Below are 18,822 nucleotides of genomic sequence, written 5' to 3'. Positions count from 1 at the left end.
TCTGATAAGCAATCATGCTGAGTAAATATCAGAATGTGAAAATGTTAGCAACTTCAACACTGAAAGCGACTACACAGATAGCAGAAGAGTTCCAAGAAACAAGGAACAACTTTCCTATCCCCAACCTGGATAGAAACCAAGGCCCTTCAGTAATAGCCTAAAAATACTAGAATAATATAGGAGTTTAGAATTATTACTTAGCATCATACTGTTAACAACAGAAGTGGAAAAATCTAATTGCACAGTGTTGGCAAAGAAGGTTGGACAGTGGGTAGCATGTGACACAACTCTTTGCTTCCAGTAGAAAGTGCCAATCATTGTCCAAAGACATCAAATCAAGACCCAGAGATATCAGTATATTTTTCAACAACAGAAACAAGTAAAAGCTAAACTAAGCAACAAGTAGTTAGAGAACATCTCTTCTGTAGATTAGACGGGGGTAGAAGGACTCTGATCACAAACTCAACTTGGTACTGCACTGTTTGAGAGAACAGTGATCCTAGGTTGGAGACTGGAGAGATGGCTCAGCTTTAGGCACTGGCTGTTCATGCAGAGGACCTGGAGTCTGTTCCCAGCAACTACATGGAAGCTCACAACCATCCATAACTCCAGTTCCAGGGTCCAATGCCCTCCTATGACCTCTGTAGGTACCAGAACCTCATGATGAACAGACATACATTCAGGTAAAATACCCATACACTTAAAAACTAAAAATTATAGAAGAATGAGTCAATGATTTTTTTTTTTTGGGTTTTACGAGACAGGGTTTCTCTGTATTGTTTTCGAGGCTGTCGGTCCAGCCTGGCCTCGAACTCACAGAGATCCGCCTGCCTCTGCCTCCTGAGTGCTGGGATTAAAGGCGTGCGCCACCACCGCCCGGCTGAGTCAATGATTTTTAAAAACAGAAAAATTAAATTAGATAAAAGGAGCTACCTCCTGGAGGCAGATAAGGTGCCCAAAATAGCTTGTATTAGTTCAACTTCAAGTGCATGACTTGTCCTTCCTGGACAGTGGTAACAAGCTACTGCTGAAGACCTAGCTCAGAGCGTTGGGGTCTCTTTTTGACACAGGCTAGACTGTCTGCCTTCAGCCTCTGATTTAGAGTCATACACTGCAAAAGGGCAATTAGTAACCTTTCACAAACTGCTCTGAGGGCATGGCACCCTCATACCTCTGCCCATGATGTGGAGACAATATATATCAAGTGCTCACAGCTGGTTAGTCACCTTAACTTTTCTAATTCAAGTAATAAAATCTTCTGATCACTCAAAACAGATCACAGCTAATAAAAGAGCATTAGCAATTGCAAAAAACTCAATCTCAAACAGGGACATTTATGATTACAGTAAAAACAACAAAAATAGGACTAAGAAATGAAAAGCCCCGGGAACTCAGAGCAATGGGACTTTGTTATGGTTGATGTATTTTTCCCCTTTGTGTCATTTTATGAGGACAGACACTGCTAAGCTCACACATTAACTTCAGAGGCAAAGCAGAGAAAAGGCTGTGTGGGGGGGAGTGCACATATGCACGAACACAAGCATGTGTGTATGTTTTCCCTTTGGCCATCAGACGTAGCTTCAAACAACCGTCTTATTATTTTACCCCATGAAAGTTAATTTATTGCCTGGAGAAGAGTTAAAGGAGTTCTTGAAGATGATCTCAGATTATGTTCCCTTTGCCAAATAACTATCCCTAATTATAACATCATACCCATTGGACACGGATAAAAAGAACAAGTGACGGTTCTGTGGTACAGCCGTTCACCATGACACAGTTGCCACATTTGTCCTTCCGTGGAAACACTTCAATGTATGAGAGTATTATTTCTACACACTGAGTTTAGTTTATGCAGCAGAGATGCATCTATAAAAGTCCCTAAGATAAAACCACATCAATGTCTATGATCACAAGGACACCACAAAATTAATGACATACTTCATACCAGACCCCATTTTAAAGATATGAATGTAAACCATTGAGAAAAACTTAAAGTCATGTAGAAGTGCCATTTTAACATCTAGACAACCTAGCAGAATTTGCTTCTTGCAGGACCTTGTGACCTTCAGCATGGGGGACTTTTGTCCCTAATTATAGGTACGACAACCTCTGCCAGAAATTATATGGATAAAAAATAGTTTTATACTTGTTGAAAACATTAAAGGAGGAAAAGTATATTCTTTGATTGGAAGACAAGAACACTGCCCACAGAGTAGTCTCTGCCAGAAGACAGAATTGACACCTATGCCCATTAGTCCAATTTTAAAATGGTTTTAGCTTCCTTTTACACGGCTCAGAGGACTTCACTTTAAAAACCATACTCCACACATTATTTTACAGTTAGGCTCCTTAACCTTTTACCCTACATGTTTAAAGTGTATCTTAATAATTTTTTTTGCATTTCATCTGTTAATGACTAAACCTAACTAAGGATGCCCTCAATGGTTTGGATGGGTTTTTTTTTTCTTATTACCCAAATGGTAGCCAGTATGCTGAACTCATTATTAATTGGTGATTTAATAAAATCTACATATTTTAGAATTCAGAGGGTTTACAAGCTATAATACATAAAGAAGCAAAGCTCAGGGATGAAATAAGTCCTTCAGAATGCTCTAGTTTATGGCTGTGCATTCGCCCATTCATTGACTAAGCATCAATACTGAGTCCAGGTCCCCCAGGAGGTCCTCATGATGTGACACAGATGAGCTGTAGTCCCTCCTCTGTAAGATACAGCCATGTAAATAGCACCATCCCAGCAGTTATGGGTTGACTTTGTCTTACATCAGAGAGATAGTGAGCATGGCACACTGCATCCCAGCAAAGAACAGTGGCCAAAGCCTGAGGAGAACTGTGGCTTCCCCAGGAGCACAGCAAGCTGTGTGTCCCCTACACCCGAGATGAACTGACAGTCTGCCCCTCCCAGCAGTCACCCAGAGTTGCTTTTGCTCTTACTGATTGTGAATCTGCCTTTATAAGAGAGTTATCTGAAAGTGTTTGCTGAGGCCACTGTCCACACAGGAGTCTTTTGGGTAAAAGGTAAGCAGAAGTAAGGAAAATTGCTAAGGTTCCTTCTAAGTTTATTTGGGAAATAGTCAAACATTTTACCACATACACAAGTACAAACATTAGAGTGCTACAATACTTGCAACTACTATGGTAGAGAATGGTGCATGGTGCTGGGACGGTGTCCACAGGGCCAGGCCATGCAGCATAGTATGGACGATGCTAAGAAATTTGAGGTTTATTTTAAATAGAGGCAACTGGAGCATTTTACTTGAAAGTTTTCTAATCCAATTTATACTTCACAAAAGATCACTTTGCTGTCTCAAAAAGAACAAGAAAGTAAGAAAATATGGAGATAAATGTGAAGGTTTAGATTAGAGAAATGTATAGAAGTTGAGAGCCCTATGTGGGGCTGAATCTGTAACCCTTACCAGTCAGTGGATTAAAAGAAAGGAAAAAAACCATTGAAAGAAAGGAAAAGACACCAAGGTCAGCTTCAGTATGAGTATATAGCCATGCTTCCGTATAGACATGGTGAAGGTAAGGAGTGAAGGCCTCACCTCTGGACAGGAGGTGTGGACTGGAAGATGTCTATGAGCAAGCTAAGAGAGGATGCAAAAGAGGCCAAGTGGGTGCCAAAGGGGGCAAGCAGAACACCAAAGGTTGGTAGACATTTGAAATGAGAGATGGGCAATTGGAGGGTTTAGCACATAGCTGTTACTTAAGATCAATGAAATGCCGGTGACCACTTACTAGAAGCATGAGAAAAAAGTGAAGGGTTTGGATTCCAGCACTGAATGATGGAGAAACTAATGACAAAGAAGGAAAACAAAGATGAAGAAGAGGAAGTAGCAGGTAGACTAGGGCTTAAGCAGAAGATTCAGGCTTCAGTGGGTAGGATAGTTAGTTGTGGGGCAGTGGAGAAAACCTAGGCTCAGAAGAAAGCAGTGCAAGGTGGTGTAGTTGCTGTGCAGTGAAACTTGGTACTAAGGAGGGGCTAAAGGCAGAGCAGAGAGTTTGCACCATGAGAACTCTGCACCAGTGGACATTGTGAGTCTGCAGAATTTAAGCTGGGTCAAAATTTATTCACTGTGAAATCTGCATGGAAGTGTTATATTCCATGCTTTCTTCTAAGGGGAGAAGGGGAAAGAGAAATAAAACACTCTAGAATCTGTGGCAGCCCACTAATGGCCATCTATACAAGTTTTCCCCAAAGGGTTTCTGTAATGCTAATTTAATATTATACATCAAGAATTTGTTCTAACTGCGGTTTATAGTTTAATTTATAGTTAAAAATGGAAGTTCTATTTTAAGACCATGGAAAACACTACAGAATTATTAACTATATGGCATCACGTGGTACCAAATCTTCTAAGCAAATGGAAAAGACACTTTTTATTCTAAGAAACAGAATGCAGATTACTAATACAACATAGGTACACATTTGAGAAAATTTGTTAATGAATTATTTAAAAATTTATCCCAAGTGACCATAAGAACATTAAAACATAATCAGTTTTGACTTTAAAGTTCATTTGAATCTACATTCTACATTTATAATTATCCTAAATTACTTACTTAGTTACTTAGCTGTTTGGCTCAAGGTACTATTTATTTATTATTCAGTAGTATATTGAACAAAGACAATGTTAGAATCTGCTTTCACAAGTGGCTTCTTTTCCAGATCAATAATCAGATAAGGAGAACTATTTAATGCAGAGTAAGTGTTTTAAAGTTGTTTTCCCTTTAAACATAGTTTGACTTAATAGATTGTACTTCATTAGCCTGAAATATGCCTGCACACATTAACACTGCAAGAAGATTGCAATAACAGAGAGGCTCAGGCTCCAAATCCTTCTTGTCAAATCTAAGAGATTCCAATCAACCAAACACCTCGCTAATAGTCATGGGACTGCTGTTTTAATTAGCTGCTGATATTTTTGACTAAGACTCTCAGATGATGAAACTGTTTTTCCTTGTATTGAACCAGCTTGGCCCAGACTAGCCTGTCCCGCAGTGACATGTATGTTGAATACAAATCAGACAGCACAGCTTTAAATCTGTGTTGCAGCTCTCATTTCCAATTCGAGAACTGTACCATAATCATAAGCTTCTGGTGGATGAAAGGGAATCAGCTCTCTGAATATTAGCTAATGCCACATTTGCAAGTCCTGAAGAGATCTGTGCTGTTAAAAAAATAGATCATTTCGCGTGAACCTATATATATGAATTGCTTTGTACTGCTCAGCTGATAGAAGCAATGCCTGTGCTGGGATTAAACCCTTTTCATCATAAAACCTCATCTGGTTCGGAGTCCAAGTCCATCAAACCTTTTTCCTTTAAAGTCCCGCCTTTGATTCTACATCAATTTATTCAAACCGCAGCTGGGTGGCTGAAAACGAAAGGACAGCATCATTTAAACCAACCATGTTCCCAACTTGAAAGAAGGGCTATAATTAAAAAAATGGGCATAAAAGAATGGAAATGGGATAATATTTTTTAATGGTAGTTCAAAGGCCGACAGATGTCAAAGCCTTTGAAGATGTCAGTACACTGAGCAAGAAGTTGCCATAAAAGAGCTCGCCTAAGAGGTGAAGCGGCTTTTTAATGGCTACAGAAACCCTTGCAGACACATCCTTGTGTTTTTAATTTGTCAGAGCTTCTGCAGTATTTTCAGATTAATGACACATGATGATAACTGCATAGCAGACATATTTTTATACTTGGTTAAATGAATAGTTTATTTCACATTCTTTTAGAACTAGATAAGAATAAGGACACTTTGCTCTAGGAAGTCCAAACTCTTCTGATTGCTTCACATGTTTATGCTAATTCTGTGGGACTGGCTCAATTCAGAGTGGCTATTGCTGGCAGCTTTTGTTCTTTAACAGTTGAATTGCTTGTAACATTACAGTTCACATGTGGTAGTTAGGATGTGTTCCACTACAGCTTCGTTCTTTTCATGCACTCGGAACAATATGTGCCTGAATAATTAATTTGTGCACCAAGTCATGTCAAAGCAAATTAATGTTTAAAAGCATTCCAGAGCACAATCTACGGGCTGCCATAGGGTTCTGAGGAGACAGCGGTGCACAGGAGGAAACACTGCGCCTGCGACTACAATCTGATATTACTGCCTATGCAAAAGGAAAGAGGTGTGACGCTGAGAGCGAAATGCTGGTGAGGATTCACTAACGTTTGGGAAGGAGGGGTTCAAGCATCCCCTCATCTAAAGAGTCCTGACATGTCAATTTGATTTGTTCTCTAAAACTGCCCTCACAATATTTATGAAGGTTAACCACAACTCTCCAGTGAGCAGCAAAAATGTCTCCCACCGATGGGTATGCCTGTAATTTATATCCACGATGTGGTGCAGGTGAGAAAGAGTCCATGGTGTTACAGTCAGATGGACTTGGGTTCAAATCCTATCTTTTCATATAAGAACAACAACTGTTTGGGCTTGCCTTCCTATCTATGAAGACTGAGATCATAGTACCTCCTTCTAGAAAATACATATGGGACAGGGTTGGTCATATAGTATGTGCTCAATTCCCATTGTCAAAGCTAAATAATGTACAGGAAAAATTAGGCCATTTGTAACTGAAAATAGTTATATTTCTACAACAATATCATATTTTAATGAAAATATTCATCTTTATGAAGCAGATGTAGAAATTTCTCACCGCCCTACAACCAGCTACTTGTGAACACTAGAAATGCACATGGCAACAGCTAGTCAAACCCTACAGTAAACAACTTTTGCTTTGCCAGCCAGCCCTGCAATGACACTCATGGAAGCTACTCCGCAGACAGGATGCCAGGGTAGGGACTGGGGCATAGCAACGGGAATAGCATTCTCAAGCAGAATGAAGAGCTGGAGAGCTGACTCAAACAGTGTGCTCCAATCTGAGAGAGAAGAAACCTATTATTTAGCCCGTAAGCAGTTGCTCAAGCAGCCTCCCACCTTCCCCCAAGTTTTCGGTGATAGGAAAACTCTGAGGGTTGTTTTCCCAAGGAAAGGCTCATGTTCCTCTTCTGTCTCTTGATGACTGGTGATTAGCCTTGGTGACAACTTCAAACTGGGTGAACCTCTCTTCTCAAAGCATCTCCCTGTTTTGTCTGCATCTCCCTACTATTGGCATCTCTGTCACCCATCCCCAATCCCAAGCCTCTGGACAAACTTGACAAACTTCCATTTGGCATACTACGGGAGATGATGGTTATGCAAATCCCACTGCCCTTTATTCTCTTTCACACACCCAGTTTCATTTTCTAATATAATGGGTTTCAGCTTATGAGAAGAACTAAATTCAAGTGAATGTTACAACATGGCCTCTGCAGTAGCTGTATTCTCATTTCCAGCTCAATGTTCAGATTTTCACTTCAGTGAGTACTTCCCAGTTCTGGAAGCCATGCTCTATCATTTGACCAGAGATGCAGAGAGATAACCAGGTAGTAGCCATTACCTCATTTGTAATGCTTCCTCCACTTGCTCAACTGCCTGGCGAGTACCCTTCACAGAAGGATTTTCCCCCAGCTCTGCTGACCTCTGCACCTGTAAGTGGGTGCTGAATGTTCCCCCTCTGCTCTCGACTCCCCAAACCCTGGCCTAAAGAGACACCCAAGAAAAGCCTGCTTTGTTTTCCTGCTAGAACTGAATTTGTACTTTGCTGGATGACTGGGGCAGTCAACCATATTCAGGAGAGGTATAAAGCCTCTCTTGCTACCAACTTGAGCAAAGTGTCATGTGAACCTGAAAACTTACTGCTTTCAAAAGCAACAATGGGACTGGAGAGGCAGGGTGGTGTGTTGTGATTCTCCCCCACACCACCAGCATCTCTACCTGTAATCTATGGTTTACTCAGTTACTAATGGCCCAGGTGCTTCACTCATCTGAGCCTTATTTCCTGGATCCTTACAGGATCCTTAATCTCTCAATCCATGTCCAACTGCAGAATTATGGGAGGCAGCATCAGTCTTCATAGGCTTTTGCTCATCTGGTACAGTAGTCTACTTCTGTTCTATGTCTGCAGTTTACAGTTTAGAAATAAATGACCTACCATGGAGAGGGTTGTTTAAAAATATGTGTCCATTTCAAATCCCAACAGCAATCTTGATGTCAGGCACGATTTACAGTTTATTAATTATTTGTTCTAGGTTCTCTTTCTTGACCATTTTTTCTGTTTCTATTTCTTTCACTTTCCAATTAAAGCACTGCATATCTCCTGATTCTCTTCCGTGTGGAATGCTCCTTTATACTTTGTGAATATGTCGCTGTGATTGGTTTAATAAACAAGATGGTTGGCCAATAGCTGAACAGGACAAAGTTAGGTGAGAAAGCCAAACTGGGAATGCTGGGATGAGAAAGGGCAGAGCCTGAAGAGTCACCAGCAGAGATGCAGAGAGAAACAATATGAGCATGCCATACTTAGAAAAGGTACCAAGCCACATGGCAAAGCATAAATAAGAAATATGGATTAATTTAAATATAAGAGTTAACTAGTAACAAGCCTGAGCTATTGGCTGAACATTTACAGTTACTATTAAGTCTCCGTTTCCGTTATTTGGGAACTAGTAGGCGGAAAGAAGCATCCACCTATACTGCTGTCTCTATCACACTGGGATCCATTACAATCCAGGCCTATGACATCTATATATTTCCATTTGTGATGGAGAACTTTCTTTGAGCATTATTCCTTCATGTCCACATAACTCAGTGGCATAGATGTCTAGTGACACATCAAACCATAGCTCTGGGTCTCACCCCTCTTCTTCATTGCCTTATCTATTGTCTCTATGATGCTGCCTTAGATAAAAATATCATAATTGGCTTGGCTCCATTTAGTCACCCAGCTTGCAAACTCACTATCATACCAAGTCTAAAACCTAGCAGAGCAGGGAATTCAAAGTCTTAGACAGGTAATTAATAAAGTTGAAAGTTGATGCTGAAGGAAAATTATACATTCATAATTTTGGCTAATGTTTATATAAACATTTATATAGAAATAAACTTGAGGTACTACCCTTTGAGGAGTGATAATTTTACAGCTTCTATTGGGACTTCATTTTTATTTTTTTTTTGGTTTTTACGAGACAGGATTTCTCTGTATTGTTTTGGAGGCTGTTGGTCCAGCCCGGCCCCGAACTCACAGAGATCCGCCTGCCTCTGCCTCCCGAGTGCTGGGATTAAAGGCGTGTGCCACCACCGCCCGGCGGGACTTCATATTTTAACATTAACCCATACTTGTGTGATTTCAAAGAGCAATAAGAATAGGTAATAACTAAAAATTGTAAAACACATACTCTTCATATTCTGAATCGAACAATTTAGCTTTCACAGTGCTTTGCAGGCTGATGGGGAGAAAAGACATCTATGGACTTACCCAGCACTGGACCCTTTATACTGAAATACCAACACGCCAGGCAAGATTGTCTACTGGGATAATAGTGGCACAACTGTTATGGGATTAAACACTATCTGACCAGATGTGAGGCCTGCTATACAGGATGGCATTTAATGCCTGGCACTGTAATCCGGGTCAAAAGCCTATGGCTGGGCTTTGTTAAATGGTCAAATTATCAAGTTGTTTGACACACTTATGTTTATAACCACAGACCCTGGGGTTGTCTTAACCTTGGTCAGAGCAGCTTCTTCGTGCAGGAAGAGCAATCAATGGAGAGATGACTATCTAATTGAAGTGTTGAGTACTCATCCTCTAACAGGACATCTATATTAACCCCACTACCAAGGCTCAGGAACCATCATGGAAAAGGAGGCAGAACTGAAGGCTGGGGTGGACTATGCAATGCTGTCTTTTGGACAAGGCCATTGCAATCTTCAACTCACAACAACTGTGGTTACCTGCACAAGAACTATACAAGATCCAGGCAGCCAAAATTCCAGCACATACGAGTACATGATCTCTAGTCACCACCCCTTACCGAGGAGACATTGTTTCTGGGGGTGGGGAAGTCAATCTTTGAGGTTGAGGCTATTGGTGGGTTTCCTATGTTCCAGTGAATGGTCATACACCCATACACATATGGGCAGTACTAATTGGACCTAATTGGACTTAGTGTGTATATGTTTATGTATATATACGCCATATATGTTTATGTACATATACACCATATATGTGTGTATATATACATACATACATACACACACACATATGTGGTGTTGTTGGGAGGAGATGTGCTAGGAGTACACACTGGAAGTTGGAAGGGAGAAACGAGGGTAGTTATGATCATATTTCATTATGTATATGAATGGAAATTCTCAAAAATAAAGAAAAAATGCATCTATAGTATTGGTGATGATTTTTTTCTTGAAAGCCACTAAAAAGGTGTTCCATGTATTACCCAAAGATTAAAACACCTGTTGGGCTGACTGTAATATGATATGTAGAACACCCTAGATTTTAACCTGTGGCTTTTATCAAGGGTCAGTTTCAGTAGTAGCCTTTGAAGAATGAGGAGCAAAAGGTCTTCAAGCCTTGCCTTTCACTTCTCTTACTACACACCCCAGAATGCCTATATTTGAAGCTATCAAATCATTCGTCCAATAAGTACACATAATACTTACATTTCAAGTATTTGGCTCTTGAGACAACATTAATAACACATACATTTTGCATATTAAATCACAACTTTGGTTAACAATTGGTAATAGGAGATATTTAGAAAAAATTACCTAATTCATTTTAAACTTTTCAAAAATTTGTAACTTTCAAATTTTCCTACTGGAAATTTACTTGTTCTGGAATTGGGCCTGGACATAAGTGTTGGCTCCCTGATTACTGGAATTTTTTTTTTCATTCAGGGGTCATTGTATTTTTGTTATTGTTTTTAAGACAGGGTTTCTCTGTGTAGCCCTTACTGTCCTGGAACATGGTCTGTAGACCAGACTGGCCTTGATCCAAGAGATCCACCTGCCTCTGCTGCCTGAGTGCTAGGATTAACACTGTATTACTTGAATATGCACACACATGTCTTGAGACTGGTGCTACACTACAACTTTGCCTACAAGCAAGGAAAAGGACTTAGATTCAGCCTTTTAGTGCCTCAAACTTCATTCTCTGAAATACCACTACTTCATATCCAAATAGTACAAGGATATTTGATTTGATTTTAAATCTAAGGGAAAAAATACAAATGAACTGGAAAATAACACATCTTCAAAGCCTGGAAGTCTAATTGTTAATATTTTCTTATTTCCTATCACTTTTTCCAATTGTTTAGTACACAAATATCCAAAAATATTAGAAAGGTCAGCAAATAGAATGACTATTAAAAACAAGTGAATTTTTAAAAATTAGAGTTTACTATTTTTTAAATCTTTCAAATCCCAACTCATTAATACTGATTTCAATATTTTATGTTTCTTAAGACCATTTTTATTGTTTAAAAAGTTTCTACTTAAGAACATTAAATGGCATTAAATTAGTTTGAAAGAAGGACCACAATTTTCCTGCAGTACCTTTCTTTCCTCTTCAAATATGAGTGTGAGTTCTCTTTTACATCAATTTCTGTCATTTTTGTCATAAAAAGGACACAGTTGTTAAATATCATTCATATCATGCAAGCAGGCATGATTCCAATTAGTCCAGAATAGAACCCAAATGACAGCTTAATAAGCTTCAATTTGCCAGCTCTTTGAACATTTGATGATATCATCATTTTGCCAATCATTTCCTGCACTCTGGCTTCAACTTCTCTGTCATGAAAAATTACCTCAACTACACAAATGAAGACCTCAGGGATGTCCCTTACAGAACCGATGGGGTCAGAAAGCCAAAAATGGCTTTTCTGACACTTCAAGGAAGAAGATTTTCACCCAACATCTCCTCAAAGATAATTTCTGCCAACACTCTCAGTGGTTTCAGTGAGATAGAGGTGAGGAGCAAGAACGCTACACTAGAAACAACTAGTGACATTTCCCTGTGTTGGTGTTGTTAAGCATACACAGATATAAAGACCCACGGCAGCTTATTGCAAGTAGAAACCCACAGCCTTATTCCACAATGGCTTTACAGCAACACTGAGGATGATAGTCACTGAAAGAAAGACAAACTGGAAACACTCAGATAATCTCAGCATGGGAGACAAAGCACTGCTGGACAAGGCTTCGTGTATAAGCCATGTCCAAATTTTCCCAGAAACCTACAATCTTTCTTTGAGGGGACTCTGACATAAAAACAAAAACAAAACACACTGAATTAAGAGTAAAGAGCCCTGTTTGTTAGTTCTGTGACCTTGGGCAAGCTGATGTCTTGAACCCCAAGTTCCTTATATATACTCACATAACTGAAATGTGGTCCTCTCCAGCTGACCTAACCAGACTACATTATTATTATTGGACACTTAAGACATTCGCTATGAATAATGCCTTCATGTATGTGATAATGCCTTCATGTGTGTGGTGGAGCAACCTATATTCAACGACCTCTGGTTCCTCACTAAACTGTTTTGCCATTATAGAGGGATCATGTTCTACTCTGTATTTAAACTGTCTCCAGCATTTAATTAACTCCTTTTCAAGAACAATTTTAATATTTCCAAAGAAACCCATTAAATATAATGAGAAAAAGAAAGATTTTAAAGCAGTCATTATTAGTTGATACAAGGTTGTTAATTCAAAAGGAATACTTTATACATTATTATTTATAAGGTTTCTGTTTAAATGAATATTCTTTATCTAAAAGTGGACCACATACCATAGCATGCAGTTTCCATGGTAACTAACCCATTTAAAAATAGGCATAGCACTACAGATACACTGTGTAATTCTACTAGGAATGGATCATTCTTAGAAAAATAAATTAGCTGTTACAGCTTGTAATTTTGCTTAAGCTTCCCTTTTCCATGATAAAGATTAAGATGACTCATTTATGTTTGTACTTTATAAGGTGAACAATTTTAGAACTATAGTGGAAAAAGAAATCTGGAAATCTTTTAAAACTGTAAGCATTATCTTTACTTGATATGACATCCACTTATATTTCTGCCTCATTAAATTCATAGTAATAGTTACACATTTTAATTTGTATAACATACAACTAACACAACATATTATTAATATACCTGAAAAAGAAACCACTGTTGGATCCAAATAAAATGAGATCTTCTCATAAGTATATCTATGGCAAAATATAAAAGGAGATTTTCACCACTTCTATTTGGAAAAATCTATATGATCTAGGATGGTATTAGAAAAATACAGAATTTCCCCCACAGGCTTTTAAAAGATGGTTTAGTTAGGAAATCTCTACTTACACTTTAAAAATATAGAGATTGGCAGATTGATGGTGACAAAATGTCTAAAGAGAATAGACTTTTGTAATGAGTTTTTTTCAGATATCTTCCCTAAAAGTCCTGTTTTCTCTTTGCAAATAAAAGTGAGACGTGAAAAGTCTTTCCCACCAGCCTTCTAGTGCCTGGAAATAACTTTGTACACTGCATCAAAATCCTCTTAACACTTAAAACACACTTAATTCTCCTCCACTTTCCCTATACTACAAATAGCTGGGCATGTCAGGGACAACTATCAAAGTGTGGTGTGTACACAGCTGGAGCCCAGGCAGCCACTCTGATGTGACTGTGTCACTAGAAGAGGAGGTGAAGAACAGGCTGGGTGACAGTTCAGCAGCTGCCTCATTAAGCTAGGGAAACAAAGAGTCACATAGTTTGGGTTTTCTAAGCAATGAGTTTGGTGTGACCCAAAGAGCTAAAAATCTTTACTCCTTTAGAACATGGAAATAACACTAGATGATGAAATACTACTTTTGTCATTTCAACATAGATATAAATATCTTATATGAAATGGATTACCATTTGACTTTACTCCCTAACAGTTTTGCACAGTCAGTTCAGAGAACAGAATGTTATGTAAGAAAGAAAAGTATTTGGAAATTAGCTAACTTCTACCCTACTTATAGACTCAGCCATGTTTAAATTGCTACTTTGAGATATTTTACTAGAATTCAGGCCCAGCAATAAAGTGACAGTGCTAGAATTTGGTAGATTTGTTACTCAAAATGTACTTTCATATGATTTACAACGTCTGAGAAGTTAGATATCTTAAAGTATCTTTGTTCTTAGATTTGAGAAAAATGATATTCTCAAGAAATTAAAATGAAATTTAGGTTCATTAATATAGAGTATACTACTTATACTTTGTGAAAATGCTCCAAAATTCTAACATTTCCCCATCTAATATTTGAAAATGCTTAATATATAGAAAACATTATCAGTTTTATGTCGGCATACTTTGTATTCAGTCCCATAACATAAATTTATACCAAAATGAGAGGGAGACAAGTTATCATTGTAATTAGAATCGCATACATCACCATCTTTCCCCTTTTTGCTGTGGCTTCTAGTAAAGCCTCAGGTTAACCTCACACTTAACTATAGAACTTTTCACAAGGGTAGAGACTAACATTATCTATGGCTTAACTTTTTTTGATCATAAATTATGAAGTTATTATCAAATGTTACCTTTAGCCATTTTTGAAAGTATTAGGTATGCAAAGAAAAGTCAGATGTTTTTGATAGGAAAATGCTACTTAAGCCTGAAGACTGTCCATAAGTAGGTGCACCAATAATGATCAGATTACATATATTGTTAAATTAACCCTTTGAAAGCTTTCAAAGAGTTATAGTAATGCACTAGACAAATCCAAATTATAAATGGGAATATAGCTTGTGCTCATATACTCAAATTAACAGAAAATACGATGTTGTTAAAACATAACTTTGAAAGTATAAATATCTTCTCAGGAAAGTTTTAAAGTAGAGGTCTATAAATTCTACATTTTAGAATGTGCAATAGGTGCAGATTCTGAATTTGAATATAGCAAAATTAAGTTGACTTACCTACTTACTATTCAAAAGTTGTTCAATAATAATTAGAATCACAATTGTCCCCTTAAGATATTAAAGACATTCAGCACACCAATGTCATGCAAAATCCACAGTGCACACATAAGTGACAGGTGTAACATATTTTCAGACATTACTAATAACTTTCTCCAAAGATGCTGTCCTGAAGAGGGCTCACAGTGGCTGCCAGTTTCCCTGATTTCTTGATCTGTTTATCCTGCATCAGGTCACATAGACATTCTCAGGTGGTGACAGCAACTCTGGGGTGGGTCACAAAGGCTCCACAAAACTGTCTTTTGGTATTCATATAGACCTCTCATTCAGGTCATGCACAGATAAGAACAAGAAATCTCTAAAAGATTCTTCATCCTGAATTGACAACTGACAACCAGAAGTCAAAGAAACTTATGTTTTATTTTTCTTCCAATTCAACATAATAAATTCCTCATGTGACAATATAAGAAGCAAAATCAGAATTGCATATAGAACTGCCATACTAGACAAATCTTTGTAAGATGATATTTATAAGCTTTCTTTATATTAAGATGTGACTGAATCCATTAAATCATTCTCCAATTTCAGAAAGAGAGCATTGGTAAATGAAAAATATTTGACAAAAATCAAGGATTTCTATGTGTTGATTTCTACCAACCTGGTTGTATTTTCTAAAACATGATCCTAGACAGACCCAGACTGACATGTTAAACAATAGAGACAAAATTTGATATGCATTTTAGCAAATAAAATTATTACACAATAGTATATACTGTTGCTTTTTTTAAAAAAGAATGTAAAGTGAAACATACACATAGAAAAATTAGTTAATAAATGAGGGCATCAGCTAACTGTCCTTAGATGTATTTTGGGTGCTATCATTGTCTTAGAAAAGAGGAATAACTAGGATAAGATCTAATTAGCTCTAATTATAATCATATTCACCAAAGGAAGTCCTAGTTGGCAAGACTCATATTGCAAAGGGTAACCACGCAGTAATGGTTGTCTTTTAGCATATAATATACTACATATTTGGAAGAAGCTGAAATGATTTAGTTTTGACTAATGTCCTCATTATCAGGGTCTGATGGAAGACAGCAGCGAACAAAGCCACAGTATCCAAAACAGACACTGCAGAGCTGTTCTGTAGCTAAGGACTGCAGATAGTCCTTACAAAATGGCCTCCAAGTCTAAACCGGGTGAGCCAAATGTTAACTGAAAGTCAAATCTCTCTGGAAATGAAAAATTATATAAGAAAATACCTAAGATATAATGTGAGTTTTTTTCTGTCATATACCACAGTGAATTTTTAAATCTTCTATTTTGACAAACATCAAGCTATTTTGTGTATTTCTAATTTGTGAATGCAAAGCAGTACTTCAAAGGCTTTATACATTAGATTTTTAGGCCACAAGCATGAAAAGACATAATATAAAAATTTAGTAGCTACCTGAAGGAAACGGAGTTAATATCCTCAATGAAACATCAGAGACGATCATTACAAGTGTTATGGTATTCAAGGTAATATTTTTAAATGTAGTTATTAATAAAAGTTCTTTAAAATTGTATCTTCCAGACACAACTAGGTAACAACGTGTACCAAGTTATTTTTATTTTGCTCAGGAATGAATTGAGTCCAAATTTGCATAGCTTACTGGCATTCCCATGACAGCAATCTCAATTAGTAAAACACTCTAAGAAAGGCACAAAATATGAGAAATCTCCTAACCCAAAGCATCTGAGTATACCACAAAGTCTTCACTGTTAACTCTGTGATGAGTATAAATCCAGGGAACAGCCATATTGGACCATTCCTGTGGCTGAATTACACACAACACTTCTAAAGTTTCCCTTTTGTTATGATCAGATGAACCGCACCCTACATGGCAGAAACGGCATATGCAAAGTCACAAAGATTTCCTATAAACTTGGCCTCCAGTGTGTCAGCTTTCCACCCTAGCACCAAAATAGTGGACATTTAAGCAAGCTAATGGACTTTATTGTACCTATTATGCAATTTTCCTATGCAAACAGATCCTGTGCTGATCCAAACCTCATGTCCCTTATGGGAAGACAATGGCAACGTTAACATTTATATGCGAAGGAGAATATGTTTGAAAATATTCTTTAAAAATAATATGACTGAAAATTAAAATAAAAGCACATATTTTCTAAAGGTTCTAATGAGGTTGTTAGCAAAAATATAATGAATGTTGTTAGAAACCACATGATTATGGTGGGGCCATGCGTACTACATTAATCACCTTTTAGTAAGCATATAACACATAAGCAATCAAAATACACTTTCCCCATAAATGTATATCACTGACAGAAAATGTGCATTAAGTATACTCCTATTGTTCTCTCTGAAATAAAAGACAAACCAAGGTCAAATGAAAAACAACCAAGTCCCATTCTTTGCCTTACCGCCACTTGCTCGCCATTCAAAAATTAACATATTCTTTAATTAAGAATGTTTTGATGTTTAGATAATTACAAAATTGCTTAAACACATATCATAACAGAAGACTGATTTCTCTATTTGGAAATTATATTATTGTGGAAGGGAGGATAACCAGAGCTTATCTCTGGTGTGGTTAGCATGCTTGGGTTTCAATGGCAAAAGGAAGTCTTTTAGATCTAGTAGATGATATGGTTTTATTAGAAAAGAAAATTATCTTTTTATTGTTGTCAATTGCTCTTAAATTTTTCTTTAATAAAATTTCACAGCAATCTGCTCAAGAGGATATACTAAAGGCCTTTTATTATATACACCCTAAAGAATGTATTGTACCACAAAGATACATACCCAATAAGATTTTTTTCATCTGAAATTTATAAAGATAATTCTCCATGCTGACAGTGCACATTTCATCCATAGGTTTGAAGAGTCAAATGCTACCACAGCTGGGGGTTATTCTGCCAAATGGCTTCCAACAGGGGCTACAGAGATGGAGGCTAGGAGGCATGTGTGTGTGCACGCAGGAAAAGCAACAGACCTGATGGGAAATAGCCTTGCTCTGGAGTCATTTTTATCAATTACCATCCAAGGAAGCTAATCAAACATAGAGTCTCATAGAAAAAGCAACAATAGCAGGAAAGCAAATATTAGAGCAGCTGCTTGATTGCCCTCAGAGATTAAAACAAAAAGCCAGGGGTGAGACTAATATATTTCTTAGGGATTTTCTAAGGCTGTGGGGAGGGGTTAGGGGCATACCTTTAAAAAAAATCATGAAAGGAACTGAGACAAGATTATAAAAAAGGGACCAAGTTATAGCGCACCATGGGATTTTTAATCTGGCTACCTGTGGTTTCTGTAGTTAAAGCCTTATTCATCCTCCAAACGGGGGTGGGTGGGTGGGGGGAGAAAACAAAAATCACATTTATATGTCAGGTTTGCAAATGATCAAACAGCGTGCATCAAGAAGAAGAAGAAAACATGAAACGCTGATGACTTTTTAAAGATAGACACCCGTTTTAGCAAATATTATTGATAATTACCTGTGCATCTCGTTTCTTGGACTCTTGAATTTGATTTTCGTGCTCCATATTGGCAGCGCGGAAGCTGTTTCTCCAGGTTTTCAATTTCCCGTTCATGGTCTCGGACTAGGCTATCCTTCTCTGCGTTATGCTGCTGTAATAGGTGCGTCTTCTCCTGTTCATGCTCCAGCTTCAGCTCTACTATCTGATTGGACAATGAGGAGGACAGTTCATCAACAGAACATCCTTGTCGTCATGACAACTCATGTACAGCTTAATTTTTCTCTAATTTGCTCAAGTTGAAAATTGTATTTTTGCGTCATTATTACCCCACCCTTAAAATACCTCCATTTGATGGGGAGCATTTTATCTAAAACTGCTAATATTCAAGACACTTTTCATAATCAGGAAATCCTTTGCAATCTGTTGACACTAATGTTTGAACATTGAAAATTTTACATT

General features: G+C 37.7%; 1 protein-coding gene across 1 annotated transcript in view; it reads right to left on the bottom strand.

Annotated features, from left to right (window-relative positions):
- Positions 1 to 18,822, bottom strand: part of Cep112 (centrosomal protein 112) — a 384,852-nt gene that overhangs the window by 205,234 nt on the left and 160,796 nt on the right. The window contains 2 exon segments of the mRNA XM_021227128.2: positions 18,382 to 18,441; positions 18,443 to 18,565. Coding sequence (XP_021082787.1) covers positions 18,382 to 18,441; positions 18,443 to 18,565 — 183 coding nt within the window.

This window comes from Mesocricetus auratus, unplaced genomic scaffold, assembly GCF_017639785.1.
Source record: "Mesocricetus auratus isolate SY011 unplaced genomic scaffold, BCM_Maur_2.0 Super-Scaffold_100007, whole genome shotgun sequence".
Lineage (NCBI taxonomy): Eukaryota > Metazoa > Chordata > Mammalia > Rodentia > Cricetidae > Mesocricetus > Mesocricetus auratus.
The sequence above is the reverse complement of the archived record's forward strand: the minus strand, read 5'-3'. Positions and strand labels throughout refer to the sequence as shown.